This window comes from Cryptomeria japonica, chromosome 3, assembly GCF_030272615.1.
Source record: "Cryptomeria japonica chromosome 3, Sugi_1.0, whole genome shotgun sequence".
Lineage (NCBI taxonomy): Eukaryota > Viridiplantae > Streptophyta > Pinopsida > Cupressales > Cupressaceae > Cryptomeria > Cryptomeria japonica.
Window position 1 is genome coordinate 671,545,310 of NC_081407.1, and position 19,222 is coordinate 671,564,531.

A 19,222-nucleotide genomic window follows, 5' to 3' on the forward strand; every position below is an offset into this window, starting at 1 on the left:
GCCTCTAAATCACTCTACCCTTTTCTAGAATCAATCTAATGAACCTTGTGGATTATCCTCTAACCCTTACTATGTCAAGTATTGCCTCATGGTCAAATTCACAAACTTTCCATAAATTGTTAATGAGAGGTCTATCATGATATTTAATTAACTAAATATTTGTTGCAACAAGGTTAGATTATTGAGGAATATGCATGTGCGTGATGAAGTCCTCGAACAACCAAACATAAGATTTCTTCATAGAGTACCTTTGAAGACATGTTCTTGTTACAACAATAGACCCTATTATGTACTCAATACCCTCTCCATCAATGATTGTGGTTGTCATTTTTTTTGCCTCAATGCAGCAACACAAAATATAATATGTCCCTTCTTCATTGTTTTCATCAACAATAACAGCATACACATGACCTACATTTTATTGAATGATAAATTAGTACCAAAAATAGTGTAAAATGAAATAAAAGGAGTTAAAATTTTCTAACAACTAAGTAACATTTAACAATACATAGTTGCACTAAGTCAAATACATGGTCAAAATCCACGTAAACTTCCATCTAGTTCAACTATAGTGGTTTGGGAAGTTGATATGTATTAATTGGAACTAAAGGTCTACAAGACTATCCATCAACCCACTCATATGATTCACAATCATCCCACATCAAATCCATACACGATGAGAAAAAACATACCATCTATCTAGTATAAATAATTGGTGAGCTTGCATCTGAGCTTCTAAATGAGTGCAAGTCACTCAATCCTATAATTGTGCAACAATCTACATAGCTTGCAACATCAGATTCATGTATCAACCAGAAATATCTAGAAACTGTAGAATTACCTTGATTACCTGGTCCCATTGTCAAGCTATACCATTTCACAATGGTTGTTGCATCTATTAAATTAGCACCACCTTCATACTCTAGTTCTTCTCTAGCAAGAGCTCTTCTTACACATACACCCACACCATCATGCTCTCCCTTTCCATGTTCGGCCTCAATAAAATTCCAAAAATGTTGTACAACAGTCCTCATATGCATCCTACTCAACCAATAGAACATCCTTTCAATATTGAATTATGATGTGTAGCTATTTGACCATATGATGTGTTGGTTGTATCTAATATTCCTTTCCCTTGAATTCTCATAGTAGAGTTGAAATCATCCTTGCACAAACTTTGTCGAATGACTACGATCATCAGTTTTGTAGAATTGATATTCTCTTACTATCTATTTATCTTGCTATATGATATCATGTGCATGCATGAATGGTATGTGTACAAAAATAGTTACCTATTTAGAGTGGTAATATTGGGATTGCACTTCATTCTAAGGTTGTAGTGTATAGTTCTCCACAAAATATACAATAGAGACAATGGTACCAAGAGGAAATGTATCCTTACATATCTTGAATTTCTCATCCAACCATTGTGTTGTATGTGTATGCATTATGTAGTGATAAACTAGTTTCTCCTAAAAAATACACATAAACTATGCTAAGGGTATATATTGACTCACCAACTCACATCTCTTCATCTCTTTTCCATCTTTAACCCCATTTGTGATTGACCTATATTTTCCACAAGAGACTAGTGTCCTTCCAATTTCATGTGTACTCTCTAAATGTATAACCGCCACATGTAGAACATGATCCTTTTAAACACATAATCTTATAAAAGGTGTAGCCATCATCTCTTTGACATAGTACATTTGAAATAAATTCTCTTGATGACTTTGGAGGTGCTTGTATACCACATTCCTGCAAAACATTGTTAGTGTGCAAAGTAAAACATATATGACAATATATATCATAATGCATGGAAAATTTAATATGCATTGTACAATAACACGTAGTATGTACATGATTTATCTTAACATAAAAGGTTTTTTCCATTTCAAAAAGCATTTGGCTAATTCTTATTTCAGGATATGTTTGAATGAATTTCTCAAAAAAATGTGTTTGAGTCATATCCAAAATGTGCTTCGGATGTGGCTCGCGATTTCTTGATCTGATTCTCCTTCTAACAACATCTCTTTGATTGGGTGAAACTCTTGTGTTGTCATGGCAAAAAATTTCAATTAATTGTCTTAATGCATCAACAACAACTTTGTCTCTTCCTAGAAGTCTACCCAAAAATGCCCAAAAAGAATTATTGTTATGATCCTCAAGTTTGTCATGCCTCCCTAAGGCATGGTGTAGTGTTGTTCTACTTATCCTTAATGACTTACTTTTTTTTCTTATTAAATGAGACTTTTTAGTTTGGTTACTCATTATGGTTGACGTAAGAACACATCGAGTAACATTGGCATATTTAGAGCATCATGTTGAACCAACTGCTTCATACACATCAAATAGATTTCTTACTATAGTTTTTCACCATCATTTTTAGATGATCTTAAGCCAATGATTTTCATTCTCTCTCTAAAATTCATATTTCTTGTCATTTCAACAATTAATTTGTATCTTGCAGTTTGATTTAAGCTCTCAAAATAATTTTTCCAAATTTTTTTAGCCATTCTTTGACAAGTGCTTTGGGAAATTTAATCAAGCATTGGCTTCAAAATATTATCATCAATGTCAATTATATACTTTGGTTTTCTACGAATAATTCTAGGAGGTGTTACTATTGTTGAATGTTCTTGGCTTGCATTAAGTACATTTATTTGACCATTAATTAGCACTTCTTCTTGGTTTGCATTGGATTCATTCGATCCATGCAATTGAGTTGGTGTAGATGGCATACTTTCTCCTCCCAATTTTATCATTTCACAGTCTTCTCACGCGCTCCCTCTGCCTTTCCTTTTCTGTCTCTTATGATTCAATGGTTCCTCTCTTGTTCCTTCCCATCATGATTATGAATTGTTCTAAATAACATCATATATGTTAGTAAATATTATACAAATTAAACAAATAAAATATTTCATTAAACTATCGAAATCAATGAATTTGGCAATCAAAAGCATAAATGAAACAAAAAAAAACATTAAAAATATTGAACTATTAATGCATTTCATTCATTTGAGATCATATATAACAAAAGCAATCATACATTGTCTAAGAATGTCGTGGTTGAAGATAGTTTCAATGGATCCTTCACTTGAAATTGTATTTTTTGGCCATCATGAAACCACCTATAGTGTCAAAAACTCGTTCACGTTATTATTATAAACAAAACCCATACAGGTTATTGACAATATAGACAAAAGGAGGGGGAGAATTGCAGTGGCTATAGTGCCAATAACTTGTACATGGTTTTGTCACTAGAGACATGAATGTATAGTGAAAGAAACCTGTACAGGGTATTGACACGATAGACAATGGGAGAGGGAATGTTGAAATGCCTATAGTGGCAATAACCCATGTGCGGTTTTGGCACTAAAGACGTAAGTCTATAGTGAAACAAACTTGTATGAGGTATTGACACTATAGAAGAAGGGAGAGTAGTGAAACATTTTTAGTCACAAAAACTCATACTGGTTATTGACCCTATACACAAAGAGAAAATAAAGAAAGAAGGGGAAGGGAGGTTGAGAGAGAGAGAGGGGGGGTGGAGTGAAGGAGAGTGGGGGAGAGAGATAGATAGAAAAAGAAGGAGAGAGGGAGAAAGAGGGAAGGAGAGAGAGAGAGGGAGAGGGAGAGGGAGAGAGAAATAGGGAGAGAGGGAGACTGAGGGAGAGAGATAGAGAAAGAGGGGGAAGGGAGGCTAAGAGAGAGAGAGGTTGAGAGAGAGATAGAGAAAGAGGGAGAGGAGGAGATAGAGAAATAGGGAGAGGAGATAGATAATGAGGGAGAGTGGGAGAGAGATAAAGAAAGAAGGAGAGAAAGATGGAGAGAGAGAGAGAGGGAGGGAGGGAGAGAGGGAGATTGAAGGAGAGATATAGAGAAAGAGGGGGAAGTGAGGTTGAGAGGGAGAGAGAGAGAGAGAGAGAGAGAGAGAGAGAGAGAGAGAGAGAGAGAGAGAGAGAGAGAGAGATGGAGAGGAGGAGATAGAGAAAGAGGGAGAGAAGGAGATAGAGAATGAGGGAGAGAGGGAGAGAGATAGAGAAAGAGGGAGAGAGGGAGAGTGAGGAAAAGAGATAGAGAAAGAGGGGGAGAGGGAGAAAAATATGGAGGGAGAGAGAGAGTGAGAGGGATATTGAGGGAGAGAGATAGAGAAAGAGGGATAAGGAAGGTTGAGAGAGACAAAGGGGGGTGGAGGGAAGGAGAGTGGGGGAGAGAGATAGATAGAAAAAGAGGAAGAGAGGGAGAGAGGGATAAAGAGAGGGAGAGAGAGAGAGGGGGGTACAAGGGAGGTTGAGCGAGAGAGAGAGAGAGGGTGAGAGAGAGGGAGAGGGAGAGCGATAGAGAAATAGAGAGAGAGGGAGAATAAGGGAGAGAGAGATAGAGAAGGAGTAGGAAGGGAGGTTGAGAGAGAGAGAGAGAGAGAGAAATGGGGAGAGAGGGAGAGAGATAGAGAAAGAGGGAGAGGGAGGGAGAGAGAGTGGGGGTGGAGGGAAGGAGAGTGAGGGAGAGAGAGAGAAATATGGAGAGAGGGAGAGAAAGATGGAGAGAGAGAGAGAGGGAGAGAGTGGGAGGGAGAGAGATAGAGAAACGGGGATAGAGGGAGACTCGGGGAGAGAGATAGAGAAAGAGGGGTAAGGGAGGTAGAGAGAGAGAGAGAGAGAGAGGGAGGGGGATTGGGAGAGAGAGATAGAGAAAGAGGGAAGGAGGGAGAGAGATAAAGAAAGAGGGAGAGAGGGAGAGCGAGGAATAGAGAGAGAAAGAGGGAGAGGAGGAGATAGAGAAGGAGGGAGAGAAGGAGATAGAGAACAAGGGAGAGAGGGAGAGAGATAAAGAAAGAGGGAGATAAATATGAAGAGAGAGATAAATAGAGATAGAGGGAGAGGGTGAGCTAGAGAAATAGGGAGAGAAGGAGATTGATCTCTCTCTCTCTCTCAATGTCCCTTCCCCCCTCTTTCTCTCTCTCATTCTCTCCCTCTTTTTCTATCTATCTCTCTGTCACTCTCCTTCCCTCCACCCCCCTCTCTCTCTCAACCTCTCTTCCTTTTCTCTCTTAAGCTTCCTTCCCTACCCCTCTCTCTCTCTCTCTCTCTCTCTCTCTCTCTCTCTCTCTCTCTCTCTCTCTCTCTCTCTCTCTCTCTCTCTCTCTCTCTCCATCTTTCTCTATCTAGATATATCAATATATATATATGTAATTATACTAAATTTTACATTAATAAATTCTATTTTAGTGTAAATTTTAAACATAATCCATACGTGTTATTAAGGAAATAATAACCCGTACGCATTATTTGAATATTAATAATCCGTGCGTGTTTTTGCTTGTACTTATCCTTAGATAACAAGGTTGAGGCTTGAGAGCCTTATTTCCCTCATTTTTATGTGTTTTCTTCTTCCAATTTGGTTTCTCAATTTCATCGCCATCAAATTTACACATTATCAAGTGGGTATTTCAAAAATTGCCACCATAATTTCACCCATCTTCTAAGCTTTCTGGCCATATAATTTTTTTTTTTAATTTGAATAATGTTAACATATTAATCTTGAATTTCTTATACTAGTGTCTCTACAGTTCTCAAAGATGGACATGTACCATTTTTTTAATAACTTTTGAAGTACTTGTCCAAATTTGAAAAAATATATATATTATTGTTCTACACTTCATTCTTTACACTTCAAAATAAAAATTGATTTTTTAATTATTTTGGTGCAAGTTAATGTGACACGCATGAACAAGTACTTGATTTTTAGGATGTGTTCACTTTGAAAAATCATAAAAAAAAAAACTCAACAAAAAATTACAAAAAAATAAACAACTTCTAGTTCTCTCTCTTAACTATCTTTCTACCAAAGGGTTTTTTAAAATACTAAATGCAACTATAAATTTTTTATGTGCATGTTAGACACTATGTTATGTTTTGCTAAAAAATAAGAGCACTTTTGTGTGCGAAGAATATTTTACCCACTTAATCTTTTCTAATTTTAAAAAACCTTACTAGTTTGAAAACTATATTCAGAGTACTACAATCTTTGTTCTTTGGGTATCTTCAAATTTTGAGTGGACGAGTATCAAGTTGCTTCTCCAAGTTTAGGTTTAGCTGATTTGAGAAAAAAAGGTGTCCACTTATACCCCCCGTTTTGTTCACCATCTTGGTGCACTTACCATTCATAGTCTGATTCGTCATCTGAAATACCAACATCATCTCTAACATAATATGCTTCTTATTAAACTTCCCTTTATTCTTCCTGAATTTTTGTCTTGACCCTTTTTCGAGACATCTAGTAGCTATATGACCAATCTTAAACACATCTAAAATATTAAACAGGTAGTATACCTTTATATTTGTCGATGCTTACAAAGTTTTCTTCCAGTTCATCCAAGATTTCATCTTCCGAATCTTCCTCATAGGCTTTAAAGGAAATCTTAGATTTCTCTTTGTCTTTTCCAAACTTCCTTATCTCAAATGCCAACAAGGTGCCATATAGTTGTTCCCTAGTAAACTTCTTTGAATCATAGTTTTCTTCAATAGCAAAGATCTTATCACTGTAGCTTTTCGGTAGAGACATCAAAATCTTCTCGATTATGTCTTCACCTATCAAGGTGCTACCAAGTTCTCTAATTTCATTTAATGTATTGTCAACCTTCAGAAATTAGCTTGTTATATCTTCTCCTTCCATTTTCAAGTTCTCATATATTTGTGCTTAGTTGTCAGCTTATTTGATAATTTAACTCTATCATTTCCTTCATAGGCATCTTTCAATTTTATCCAAACCTTATGAGAAATATTTAATGAAATAACCTTTGTTAGTTCAATCTTTGATAAAGCACTAAAGATATCATACGTCACATTTTCATTTTCTTCATAAACTTGAATTCCATCCAAAGTGGTAGGACAATTTTTTGGTTGTACATACTTAGATGTTGTAGCCCAAAGAGATCAAGTAACCTCTCATCTTCACTTTTCAGAAGCCATAGTCAGATCCTTCAAAGATAGGAAGAGATAATTTGTGTGCAATCGGATCAAGATCTACATCAAGTGGTTAAGCTCTTTTCCAAAGAACCAAAGCTATGACACCAATTGTTAAATACTTGGGCAACTAAGATGGGGGATGAATCAGTTGACAACTTAAACTTTTCTTTAATTCTTTCACAGATCTAGAAAAAGTAACCGAATTAATTAAAGCATATATAACATGAAAACTCACACACAAAATAGATGACACAATGAACACCAGATATGACGTGGAAAACTCAAGGGAAAAACCACAAAGAATGTTAGTTTTCAATATATAACACCAATTAAGGTGACATGGGTTAAGGCGATTTTTACAAAGGGTAGCTCACTATCGGAGGGCTCATAGCCCAGAAAGGCTCATACTGTCAGAGGGCTCACTACCTAGAAAGGCTAACTGCCAAAGGAAGAAGTAAGAAAAGAGAATCCACCACTAAAACATGAACTGTAATACTGGAATTGCTTTTGGTGCCACTCAACAACACACTTCACATATCAACATCAATTGGATTTTTATTTTCAATCACACATATATTTCATATCTCAACACAATCAGATCATATTCTTATATATACTATCTCCGTGAAACATAATCATCTAAGTCAGCCAAAACAAAGATTTGAAATAGGTCATCACTAAACATTCTGGTGGTGGAAAGGAATGAGAAGTAGACCATACCATAATGCACTTCATTGGTCAAATCAACACATTACATCCATTACAAATATCGGACACAAATCATGACTCATACACTACACAAATGTCGTTTCTCATCCTTGAATTCTGGATCGAACCGGACCCAAAATAACACTACCCAACTTAGCAAAAATAAGAATGAAACCAAGATACTCATGAATACAATCGATCAATACCCTATTCGGTAAATAGAGAAATTTGGATCACCATCATCACAAACAATCAACATTGAATATCAAATGTAGCACATCTTCTAGAGCACCAAATATTCTGGGAACACATCTTTTGAATCATCAACTCAACACATCTTTCAGATCATCAACTCCCAAAATGTAATATGTTGACATCAACGACAACCATCAATCCTCACATTTTCAATAGGGTGGATATTAGGGTTCCAAAGGGAATTGAAAAACATAAACCCCGTGTAAAGTATACAAGTCCAAAAGCACCCAAAATTTTAATGTCAAAGGGGAAATGGTAGTCAAGGTTTGAGATATTAGGGGGGACATGTAAACGTACTCAAGGAAAGAAAACTCTAAAACTCTAATGGAAGAGGATTAATTAAGGTAAAATGTTGAGGTTTCAAGGATCAATGCAAAAGCATAATAGATATGCATGGAAATAAAAAGCAAAAAATCTAGCTGCTCACTGAAAGAAAACTAGATGTGAGTATGAGCATGTTAGAGTGCAAGGAACAAGGGTGCCAAGGAAATGGTACCTAGAACAAAAAAAAGCCCAAAACTTACACTCAAAATAATCAACATAATATATTGAGGTTTTTTAGAGATGAACAAAATGGTACATAGTTGGTAAAAATCCCTAAAGCTCAAAATCTTGACAAACAAAGGGAAATGAGCCAAAACATCTCACTCTAAGACTTTTCCTGAACTTTAATAATTGCTAACACATTGATAGCTATATGAGGGATGAAGGTAGCAACATATACACACTTTGACAAAAGGAAACCCATTAAGAAACATATCATATTGGTTATCTATGATAGGGATGACAAGGCCAAAAGTTCAACTAAAGGGCAAGGAATCAAGAAAAAGTTAGTATTATCAATTCATTCTTAATGTGCATGGTTTCAAGTCCAACTTTTTTTTTTTATTAATTATTTAGGATCTAGTTTACATTAACACGATGTTCTTGATGAATAAATTCATTATATGATGGACCCATAAAATATAAGGATAGGTATTTAAACTTGATAGTTTGTTATGTAATGTGTTAAAGTAAATAATCTTATTATACTTTGAAACGGTCTTGATAATGTACAAAATAAAATAAAAGTTTAATGAGAATATAAAATATTAGGTATTTGATGGATTAATTATTATAAAGTAGCATCTCATATTGGTTATCTATGATAGGGTTCAACTAAAGGTCAAGGAATCAAGAAAAAGTTAGTATTATCAATTCATTCTTAATGTGCATGGTTTCAAGTCCAACTTGTTTTTTTTAATTAATTATTTAGGATCTAGTTTACATTAACACGATGTTCTTGATGAATAAATTCATTATATGGTGGACCCATAAAATATAAGGATAGGTATTTAAACTTGATAGTTTGTTAGGTAATGTGTTAAAGTAAATAATCTTATTATACTTTGAAACGGTCTTGATAATGTACAAAATAAAATAAAAGTTAAATGAGAATATTAAATATTAGGTATTTGATGGAGAAATTATTAAAATCTAGTTTATATTAGCACAATGTTCTTTTAGGATACATTCATTATATGGTGGGTCATAAAGGCATTTAAATTTGATGTTCTATTAGGTAATGTGTCAAAGAAAATAATCTTATGATATGAAAATAAAAGTTTAATGAGAATTTCAAATATTATTTGACTACTTAATTATTTGGGATCTACTTTACATTAGCACAATGTTCCCATTAGATGCATTCACTATATGGTAAACTCATAAAATATAAGGATAGATATTTAAATTCCGTGTCTTATTAGACAATATATCAAAAAACAATCTTATTATACTTTAAAATAATCGTAATAGTATACAAATAAAAAAAAACTTTAATGAAAATATAAAATATAAATTTTTTAATATTTTTCCATAATAATTCACATGTTTACATAATCATAAGAAAATCATTCATTCTAGATAGCTATTTAATAGTTGAAGTAACCTACTTATAATGAAAGACCTCAAATTTACTTCAAACAAGTGCATGTGGAAGTAAAACACTAAATACACGGCAGCTACAAAAATCAAATCAAGACAATAATAATGGGAGAAGAAAGGTCTTTATAAAAGTTTCTAGGGATACCATGAAGATTATTGACTTAAGTAAAGAGTCTTTTAAGAAAAACAAGAGGTTTAACTCAAAGTAGGTAAAGAAAAGTATTATCTTGACCCTTCAAATATATACTTATTCCATTCTTTGAATAGTCAGTTTTATCTCTATTGGTGTCGTTCGAAGAAGTCCAATATTGAAAATGTCAACGAGAAAAGACTTGTTCTGTGCATCTAGAATGTCGGATAGAAGTTGCCCATGAAAGCCATAAGGAAAAATGTCAACGAGAAAAGACCTGTTCTGTGCATCTAGAATGTCGGATAGAAGTTGCCCATGAAAGCCATAAGAAAAATGATAGGAAAGAAACCCAAGAAGACTGAAATGAATCTATAAGAAAAGAATGATAGTCAGATAAGCCCCTCCATAGCCATTGAAGCTCTATAGAAAAGAATGGTAATCACATAGATTTGCAGATAAGTTTCACCCTTTGTTTTCATTGTGGCACACAATTGCTCATTGAAAAAGGAAAAGAAAAGAAGAATAATGGGTATCAAGGGAAAATTGGCACGAGTTATAAGAAAGGGAACAGAATGTGTTACAAATAAAATATCTCAAGCAGCCGACAAAATAAAGAGCTCAATTCATCAATGGAAAACTGATGCCTTCCAGAGATTGGAGGATGGGATTGGAGTCGTCAAGACCCATCTATTCCTTAAGCCACTAATATTTGGGTAATATATATCTTAGCTTCTATATTTGCAGCATATTTTTCTGCATGTAATTTTTTTGTGTGCTAAACTTTCACCTGTTTGCAGGCTTGTTATTTTGTTTAGAATGATTGTCGTGGTGATGAGAGGTGTGAATTGGGTGACTGAGAAAGTTGCAGGAGTACTGAAGATGATGAATGGGCTATTGACAGTTGGTCCGCTCCGCTTCCAATGGGGAAGAGAGATTGCTAAGAAGTTACCATTTGGAGAGACGCTTGTTGCACTGTTAGAATGTTTTGGTACGCTTTTCTTTCAGTCTCCTTCATTAATACAGTTTCTATACCCCTTATTAGTACCTATGTACGCTGAGAGGTTTATTACATTCACATATTAAAATAATAAAAATAAAAGTCATTTAGTTTAAGATTTTTATCTAATGTGTCGTTTTTTCTTTTAATTTTAATTTTTTTTTCTAAAAATCGATGAAATTAAAACAACTGTCGATTTTGAAGTTTCTAATTTTTTTACTCTGTCTTTCTTTAAGATTTCAAAAGTCCTACTCCGAGTTTATCCTTTGATACAGCTTTGTGAGAGCGCCCCATTCATCATTAGGATTTCTTATATAATTTGATAAGAGAGAGAATTTACTGTGGGTGAAATTAAAACTGTCCACTTTGAAGTTTCTGATTTTTCTACTTTGTCTTCCTTTAAGGCTTCAAAAGTCCTGCTCCGAGTTTATCCTTTGATACAATTTTGTGAGAGCGCCCCATTCATCATTAGGATTTCTTATATAATTTGATAAAAAAAGAGAATTTACTGTCGGTGAAATTAAAACAACTGTCCACTTTGAAGTTCCTAATTTTTCTACGTTGTCTTCGTTTAAGACTTCAAAAGTCCTGCTCTGAGTTTATGCTTTGATACAACTTTGTGAGAGAGGCCCATTCATCATTAAGATCGTCTCTTTATAGGTTTCATAGATGCCCACTTTTTTCTGTCTTATATAATTTGGTAAGAGAAAGAATTTACTGTCTGGCTTTTGCATACAATATGAATTTGGTCTCTGTAATTATTGACTTGTATAAAGCTGGATCTTACAGTTGTTGGGCCATGTGGGGTTTATCTTACTCAGTGCTCAATTGTAGAGTCAAATTCAGATCCTTGAAGCATATTGATTGATTGACTGAAACAGATTCTTGTTCAGCTGAAATGAGACAAATAATTCAGCCCTGTATTTTTTGGTAGGCAGTTGAATCTTCTTTGATGTTTTTTTGGTTGCATTTGATGTGTTTTATCCACTGCAAGCTTGTTTGGTGAATTTTACAAATGATTGTTTTTTCTAATTAAACTTGGCTGTTTTAGCTAGAGGAGCCCCATGTGAAGCTATGAATCAATGGCTACTGCATAATCATAGAAAACCGGGATTGAATCTTTGGTAATGATTGTTTCAGTTCAGAGCAACATTTGGGATAAGAACACTGTTTGTGTTCATAATAAGAAATATTCAGTTTGCAGTTGGGTTCAGGTGTGCTGTTGGTCCTTTTGTGAGAATTGAAAACATTGTTTATTTGTGGGTATTGCCCAGGTCAGTAGGACTGTGTGTGTTTTATGGTTTGTTTTTTTTTATCAGTAAAGGCAGAGCCGAGTTTTGTATTAATTATGCATAATTACAGTATTAACATAGCTTGATGAAGGATCAAAAAAGCTTATTGAATGCTTCTGAAACCATTCTCAGCACTTTCGAGAAAGAGGGTTTCCAGGCAAACAGAAAACCATAAGCATCATAATCTATCATTCCAAAATCTAACAAGTTTATGTAGTCTAGGATCATATAATCTATAGAAAGTTTGAATAGCAGATTCTCAACTGCCAAAATAACAGAAATTTTAACCATGATTATGTAGCCAAAAAATTAACTATTACCAGAGTCTAGAGATAAGCAACGAAATGTCTTTAAACAGAACCAAATTAAGAAACCTAGCTTGCAATTTCATTCAAGGGTTCGGTTGGAGAAGAAAAATTTCTTGCTCTCCCACGACCTCTACCTGGAGGACGGCGACGGCCATGACCAGACCCACGAGGACCCCTTCTGGCACCACCCCAGCAATCCTGTTTGGCCTAGAGCTTCTCATCTTCTTCTCTCAAAGGTAGGATTCCATTTAGTCAAGAGGTCTTCGTCTCTACCTTGGTCTTCTGGATTTTCTCCTAAGAACCACCACTTGAGATATCTGAGACCTACTCCAGCAAAAACCCTATGTCTGTCCAGGTGTTTTATGGCTTTTGATTATTGGTGTTTCGAAAAAAAAGTAGTTCAGTGAAGTTGTACAATAGAAGTATTGTATATAGAATTTGAATTAAAAATAGAAATTAAAAATACACAAACCGTTCATGATACAATAACAAAGCATTTATGTAATATTTAAGCATATATAGATATCCTGAAAGATTTATAATCATGGACGTAAACCAAAAAAAAATCCCAAAATTCAATTTCTTTTTTCAGATTATGCAAATCTTTTGGTCATTAATCCAAACATACAAATCACTAATCTTCATAATAATAAAACAGAAAATATACAGCCTCTCCACAACAGAGCTGTATCTTTGGGCTTTCCAATGAATATGGGGTAGCATTTGAACACTAAGCCCGAGCCCTAGATGGAATACCTCTATTACCATTATGATTGACTACAAAATAATCTCTTAACTTGGAAGTGTTTCACCTTATTTTTTACCTGAAAGAATCCCATGTGTAAGACAAACAAGTTTCTGCAAATGAGGATGACTGTAAGTCTATGTCTATGGCCTCCGATATTGCTCAGTTTGGATTTTCTTTAGCAGGATGATGTTAATGTTAGTAGTGTTAATGTGGGAGAAAACCTTTCCATTCTAAAAGTATTTTAATATATTATTAAAAAATAATTAGATTACAATATATTTGTAAAGTAAGCTTTCTCAAGAGTATCATGAACTAGAGATTTAGAGACAATTCAATAGTTACAAAACTCTCACACATAATACAATCTAATATAATGCATAGTTGTAATACAATGAACTCATTAAATAGGATTTCCTTATTAAATAGGATTTCCTTCTAAAATAAGACAGGTGGACATAATCTCTACCATTATATTTTTATATTTTATATATATATGAGTTGTGTTTTTGTATGTATACAATGATTTTGAGTTATTTTATTTACTTAATAGTTATTTTATAAATACATAAGAATTATTTCATGAAGTTTAGAATTATTTTATTAACTCTCTTATTTACTTAAGAATTATTTATAATTTTTCTAATAAGTTTTGATTCTAAATATACTTTTCACAATCCTTGATGTCATTATAAAATATCTCTAAAAATAATCATTATGATTCCAAGCTAATTGAAAATTATTTGACACGTGGATCAAAGAGAATCTCTCAATGTAAACTATCGACCTATGTTCTTCCAAATGAAGTATTTCAAATACTGTAGAGTTATTTTCTTGAAAATTTATGTCTTCTAAAAAAGCATATGCACAATGAATGGATGGAAACCTCCCTCTAATGATGTTCTCAAATGACTAGTATTTGAATAATATTTTAGACTTATGATAGTAGAATTCACCGTGTGTTCTTCTCTTTTCCATAACTCATTTTGATGATAGATCAAAACATAAAGTATTCTCTTTTATCTCACAACTATCTTTAAAGGATTATAACACTACAATATCATCTAATCTTCTTTCCTAATGGACCAGGGAAACTTATTGGTACATGTACCTCTAAAACCAAAGAAGTACTCAAATACTTCACTGTGGAAGCAACTTCAGTTATGCGTCTCAAGTACTCACTCTTCCCATAAAGAATAATGTTTCTACTCAAGTTTTGTATCATATCATTCATGTTACTTCTTTTTCTAATCTCTCTTCTAACATATCTATTTGGGTACTGTTAATGTCATAGATATGGAGATGAAGTTGCTCGTTTGTTTCAGGATGTTTTAATATCTTTTGGGCTGGCGTTAAATATGTCATGGGATTTAGTTCAGATTCTGGATCCAATAGGTCTCCCACTAGATTCGGTGGAACTCTTCAATGATTTTTATGACCAAATACATATCCATGACGTAGAAGATGAAATAAAAAAATTTGTTCCTATGCCTGATAATATAGCAAAAATAAACAAAATTGTGGCCATGCAAGCTCTTGCTCTTGAGGAAGAGAAGAAGAAAAAAGTTGCTTATAACCAGAAGAAAGAAGTTTCTTATCATAAGAAAAATGTTGCTTCAGTCACACATCATTATGTGACATCCAGAGCGACCTATCAAAAGAAACCCACAATGGTATTAGCTTGAATGATGTAATCCTTAAGACAATCAAGAAAGTCACTCCTAAGACATGAGAAACAATGGTTTGATAATTTGATTTGGTTGTTGTATTGATCATTTAAACTATTTACCCAAAATATGTTTAAACATTGATGCATATTTGTCTTATTATTACTCTAATTTGTAGATGTTAATTTTTTTTAATAGTATATTTGATTAGTATTAGTAATGTTTGTAATGAGACAATATTATTATTAGTAATAGTGTTCAAGGTGTTTAAATATTTAAATTATTATATTATGTGGAATGATTTAATTAAATATTAAAAATATATTTTATATAATGTTTGGTTAATAGAATCAAATATATGTTTATATATATGTGTGTATGTGTATGTATATGTATGTATGTATGAATGTATGGGCATAATTAATTGAATGGACAAGGTTTAATTAATTAAGAAATTAGAAAAAAAAAATGTTAGTGTTAATTAAATAAACAAGATTTATTTGATTAATTCATGATGGGAATTAGCTCGACCAATTAAATAAATAGATTCATAATGAAGATTATTGATTAGTCGAATTAATTAGAATTGGAGTGTCTAAATTTTTACCCTTTTTATTAACATCAAGACCATAAGTTGTGATGCCATTTTAAAGAAAATTAGGAAAAAAAAATTGCAAGGTGTTGACATTGCCCTAGTCTTCAAAATGAAAGTGAGAAAAAGTGAGAGGAAGATGCCTCTAAAGAGTGCATGTGGGCTAATGGGGTCCAATTTGTCTCTTGAAAGGAATATTAGGGTTTGGAAGGTGAAATATTTGGCATAGGGGTAAAAATAGGGTAAGGAATTTATATTTTAGGGGGGAATTTGGGTTTGGATTAGGAATCTATAAATAGTAGTTAAGAGAGGTTAAATTTTACTTTTAACATTGCTCCGTAAAGAAAAAGGAGCTCTAAGTGAGAGAGAATATGGATTGTGTTTGTGTCCACAAGTATCTTAGTGAGTGAGGGAGGGAGTGCAAGTGACTAATACATGTCTTCTTGTTGATGGGTCCAAATTTGAAATCCAAACTTAGTCATTTAAGTGCATTTATTTTGGTAGGAAGGAAGGAAAAAATATATATTTTTCAAGGGTTTTAACCTTGCAAGATTTGCATTAAGGCTTGTAATGCCCACCGGAATACCCTAGAGAAATAAACCAAAATCTACTAACAAAAAGAGATAAATTTTTTTTAGAATACCATTACAACTATGCTATTACTAGTATTTATTAATGCAACGTTACTACCAGTATTCATCAATGCATCATTAACTATATACATGAATACATAAATCAACAAGAATGTAACCATAAAATCATATTGCGCAAGAGGAATAACCATTTAACCATTAACATAACTATATAAACTCATACAATGCAAATCCATTCCATAGGGTATCTCAACGTCACTAGTTGACAAAATCTTAACACATCACATATTCATCTTAGAACATCATATTCTATTATCCATCTATTCATTTACTTTCCATAAAACTATGATAAATCCTTAACACATATGCATAACATAGTCACATAACATACTCTTAGATTCGTTTAGAAACTACCAAATCAAACACTCCTAATATCCATTCTTTTATTCATCATAAAAGCATCAAAGATCACATAACCATTATCTTCAATAAGACTAGATTATCCTTTAATTTTCATTACATATCTCTAAGATAGCTAGCTCATTTACCTAAGTAACATAATCCATTCCATCTAGATAACTTTCATTTCTTAAACAAGATCTATAACAGCAACTACTATTCTTCCAACTTAATTTTCATAAGATTATACGTACAAACCCATCTTACAATTTCAATACAATACAAATGCATACATACTAACTCTTTCTTATCCACATAGAACTCATAATCTAACATTACATAATGAATATCCAATACTTCAATGAATGTACCATAAGAACTTCACCTAACTATTACATCGTCCCTTTCTCAATTACATCAACGTCCATATGAAGATACATAACATAAGGGTACATAATCTATTTTACAAATACAAAGCATCATGATACAATTTTTTCTATTCCAAGTACATAGAAATAAGCTCCAAAGAATATCCACTTAATTAAGAATCCAAGAATCCAATCCACGCATGCTAACATCCAAGAAGAATAATATCCCAATGGAAGAAGGCATCAAACACCCGACCATGTGGAACCAAATAGGAACCACCCTTTGTGCTAGGAGATGACATAAGGTTCCAACCCACACTCAAGACCTAAGTTGACACCTAACAACCATAGGATACAACATGACATCACAAGACTCCAATATAAGAATACAACAACCAATTCATATCACATGGCTAAATCAAAGCAACCAAACTTGTAGAGGCATAATTAAAAAATCAAGGCATATGGATAATGGACACATGTAGGGAAAGAGTGTCATCACATGCTATCCTCACAAAAGAAGGGGTCAAGCCTCACCCTGATATACATGTGGAACCATCTCAACCTTGGAGTTATTCAAGGGAGATTGGTTTACCGCTCCAACGATCTTCCCAAGCTCATCCCGAGAACACACGCTTTTAGGGCTATGAGGTGGGGCCACAACTTGTTTAGTGAATTCCTAGATACACAAACCCACTAATCAATTATTAAGATTATCACTTATAATTACAAGAAAACTCTTCATGTGGTTCCAACAAGTCTAGAACCCCTCCTAGAGGCCTAATGCTCAAGACCCTGGTCCACACATGCAAGAGCCCACTCTCCCAACCATGGACCATAACCATAGGGTAAAATACAACACAATAACAAAATGAAGCTCAACATGGAAAGCATCCAAAATTCATTACAAAATTGATATAACCGAATCACAAAGATAGTTATCAACATACAACCAAGAGCCATTTAAAAAGGATCAAGCCATAATCTCATAATGCCAAAATGCAACAATAAAGAGAGCCCCAATAATGAAAAATACACATAAATAGGGGCAATACATGAATATAATAACATAGAATTATCCTCCACAGTGAAGCACGACATAACCTCTCACTGGAGCTACAATCAATTATCCTCAACTGGCTAGAGAAACATATCAAAACCTCAACGGACAAGCACAAAACCACTTTCTGGAGCCCAAATGGATTCACACACATCACAAATGAATGACACAATGACCCAAAACCATCAAACATAACAAAACAAGCCTCTCGAATGAAGACCAAGTACAGAAATCAACTAAGGGACTCAAAAACCAACCTACAAATCTGTTGACACTACTATGGCACTGTTGTAGCCCATAGTAGTGCTATTGTTCTCTATTTTAGTGCTATTGTAATAGGGGACCAACTCACAAAAAATGGGATACAAAGATACTCAAATTTGCCCAGATTCGAGCGTGGGCCTTACAATGGTATAAATACGACCCAGAAGTCACTAAAAGCTGATAAGAAACCAAAACAAATCTTTGTTAAGGCCAACAATACAACACATCCAATAATTCCAACATATACTGGCAATAACTTGCACCAAAAAAATTACAGACATAGCCACTCCGGATCTAATCAATCCAAATAGACACAAGACAAGGTATGCAACAACAAATAAACCTCATAAAACCAACCATTACCACAATGCATCAACATATCAACATACATAAATGCCCTTTTCTGGCAATACAACACACACAAATTCATAAAATCATATATAAATCATTTTCCCAAAATATTACTCCCAATTACTGATAACAGAATAATCATTCATTCCCAAATCTCCCCAAACAATCTTTTAGCAGTCATGAAGAAAACATCTCTTTTCAAAAATCAAAATGGAAGAATGAAAAAAGATCTCCAACCTGGGAGTGAGGGTAATGCAATCGTAGAAGAGAAAAAATCCATACCAACAAGCTTTCCAAATCCCAAACCAACCAAACAATTTTCACTCCAAGCAATTCTAAAATCCAAAAGTCGCAGAAAGATATCCAGAAGCACACCCACAAAAATGCTCACAAAGCCAATAAATAGAATCTCATTCAAATCTATAGAAGAATATCTGCCAATCAAAATATTCCAATAAAATATATTCTATACCAACTCCCCATCCAAAAATTGAGGTAAGAATATAATATAATATTATTTGCTTACCCTCAAATCTCAACCAATAAAATAATAGGGTAGGTATAAACATAATATTTATTACTCATTTAATAACAAG

The 19,222-nt window shown here is 33.7% G+C and overlaps 1 protein-coding gene across 1 annotated transcript; it reads left to right on the plus strand.

Annotated features, from left to right (window-relative positions):
* Nucleotides 1-10,156: 10,156 nt before the first annotated feature.
* On the plus strand, nt 10,157-15,141 carry LOC131030627 (uncharacterized). Its single transcript, XM_057961508.2, has 4 exons — nt 10,157-10,703; nt 10,788-10,978; nt 14,422-14,506; nt 14,627-15,141. The coding sequence occupies exons 1-4, from the start codon at nt 10,516-10,518 to the stop codon at nt 15,015-15,017; spliced, it is 855 nt and encodes a 284-aa protein (XP_057817491.2). The 5' UTR covers nt 10,157-10,515; the 3' UTR covers nt 15,018-15,141.
* The last annotated feature ends 4,081 nt before the right edge of the window (nt 15,142-19,222 follow it).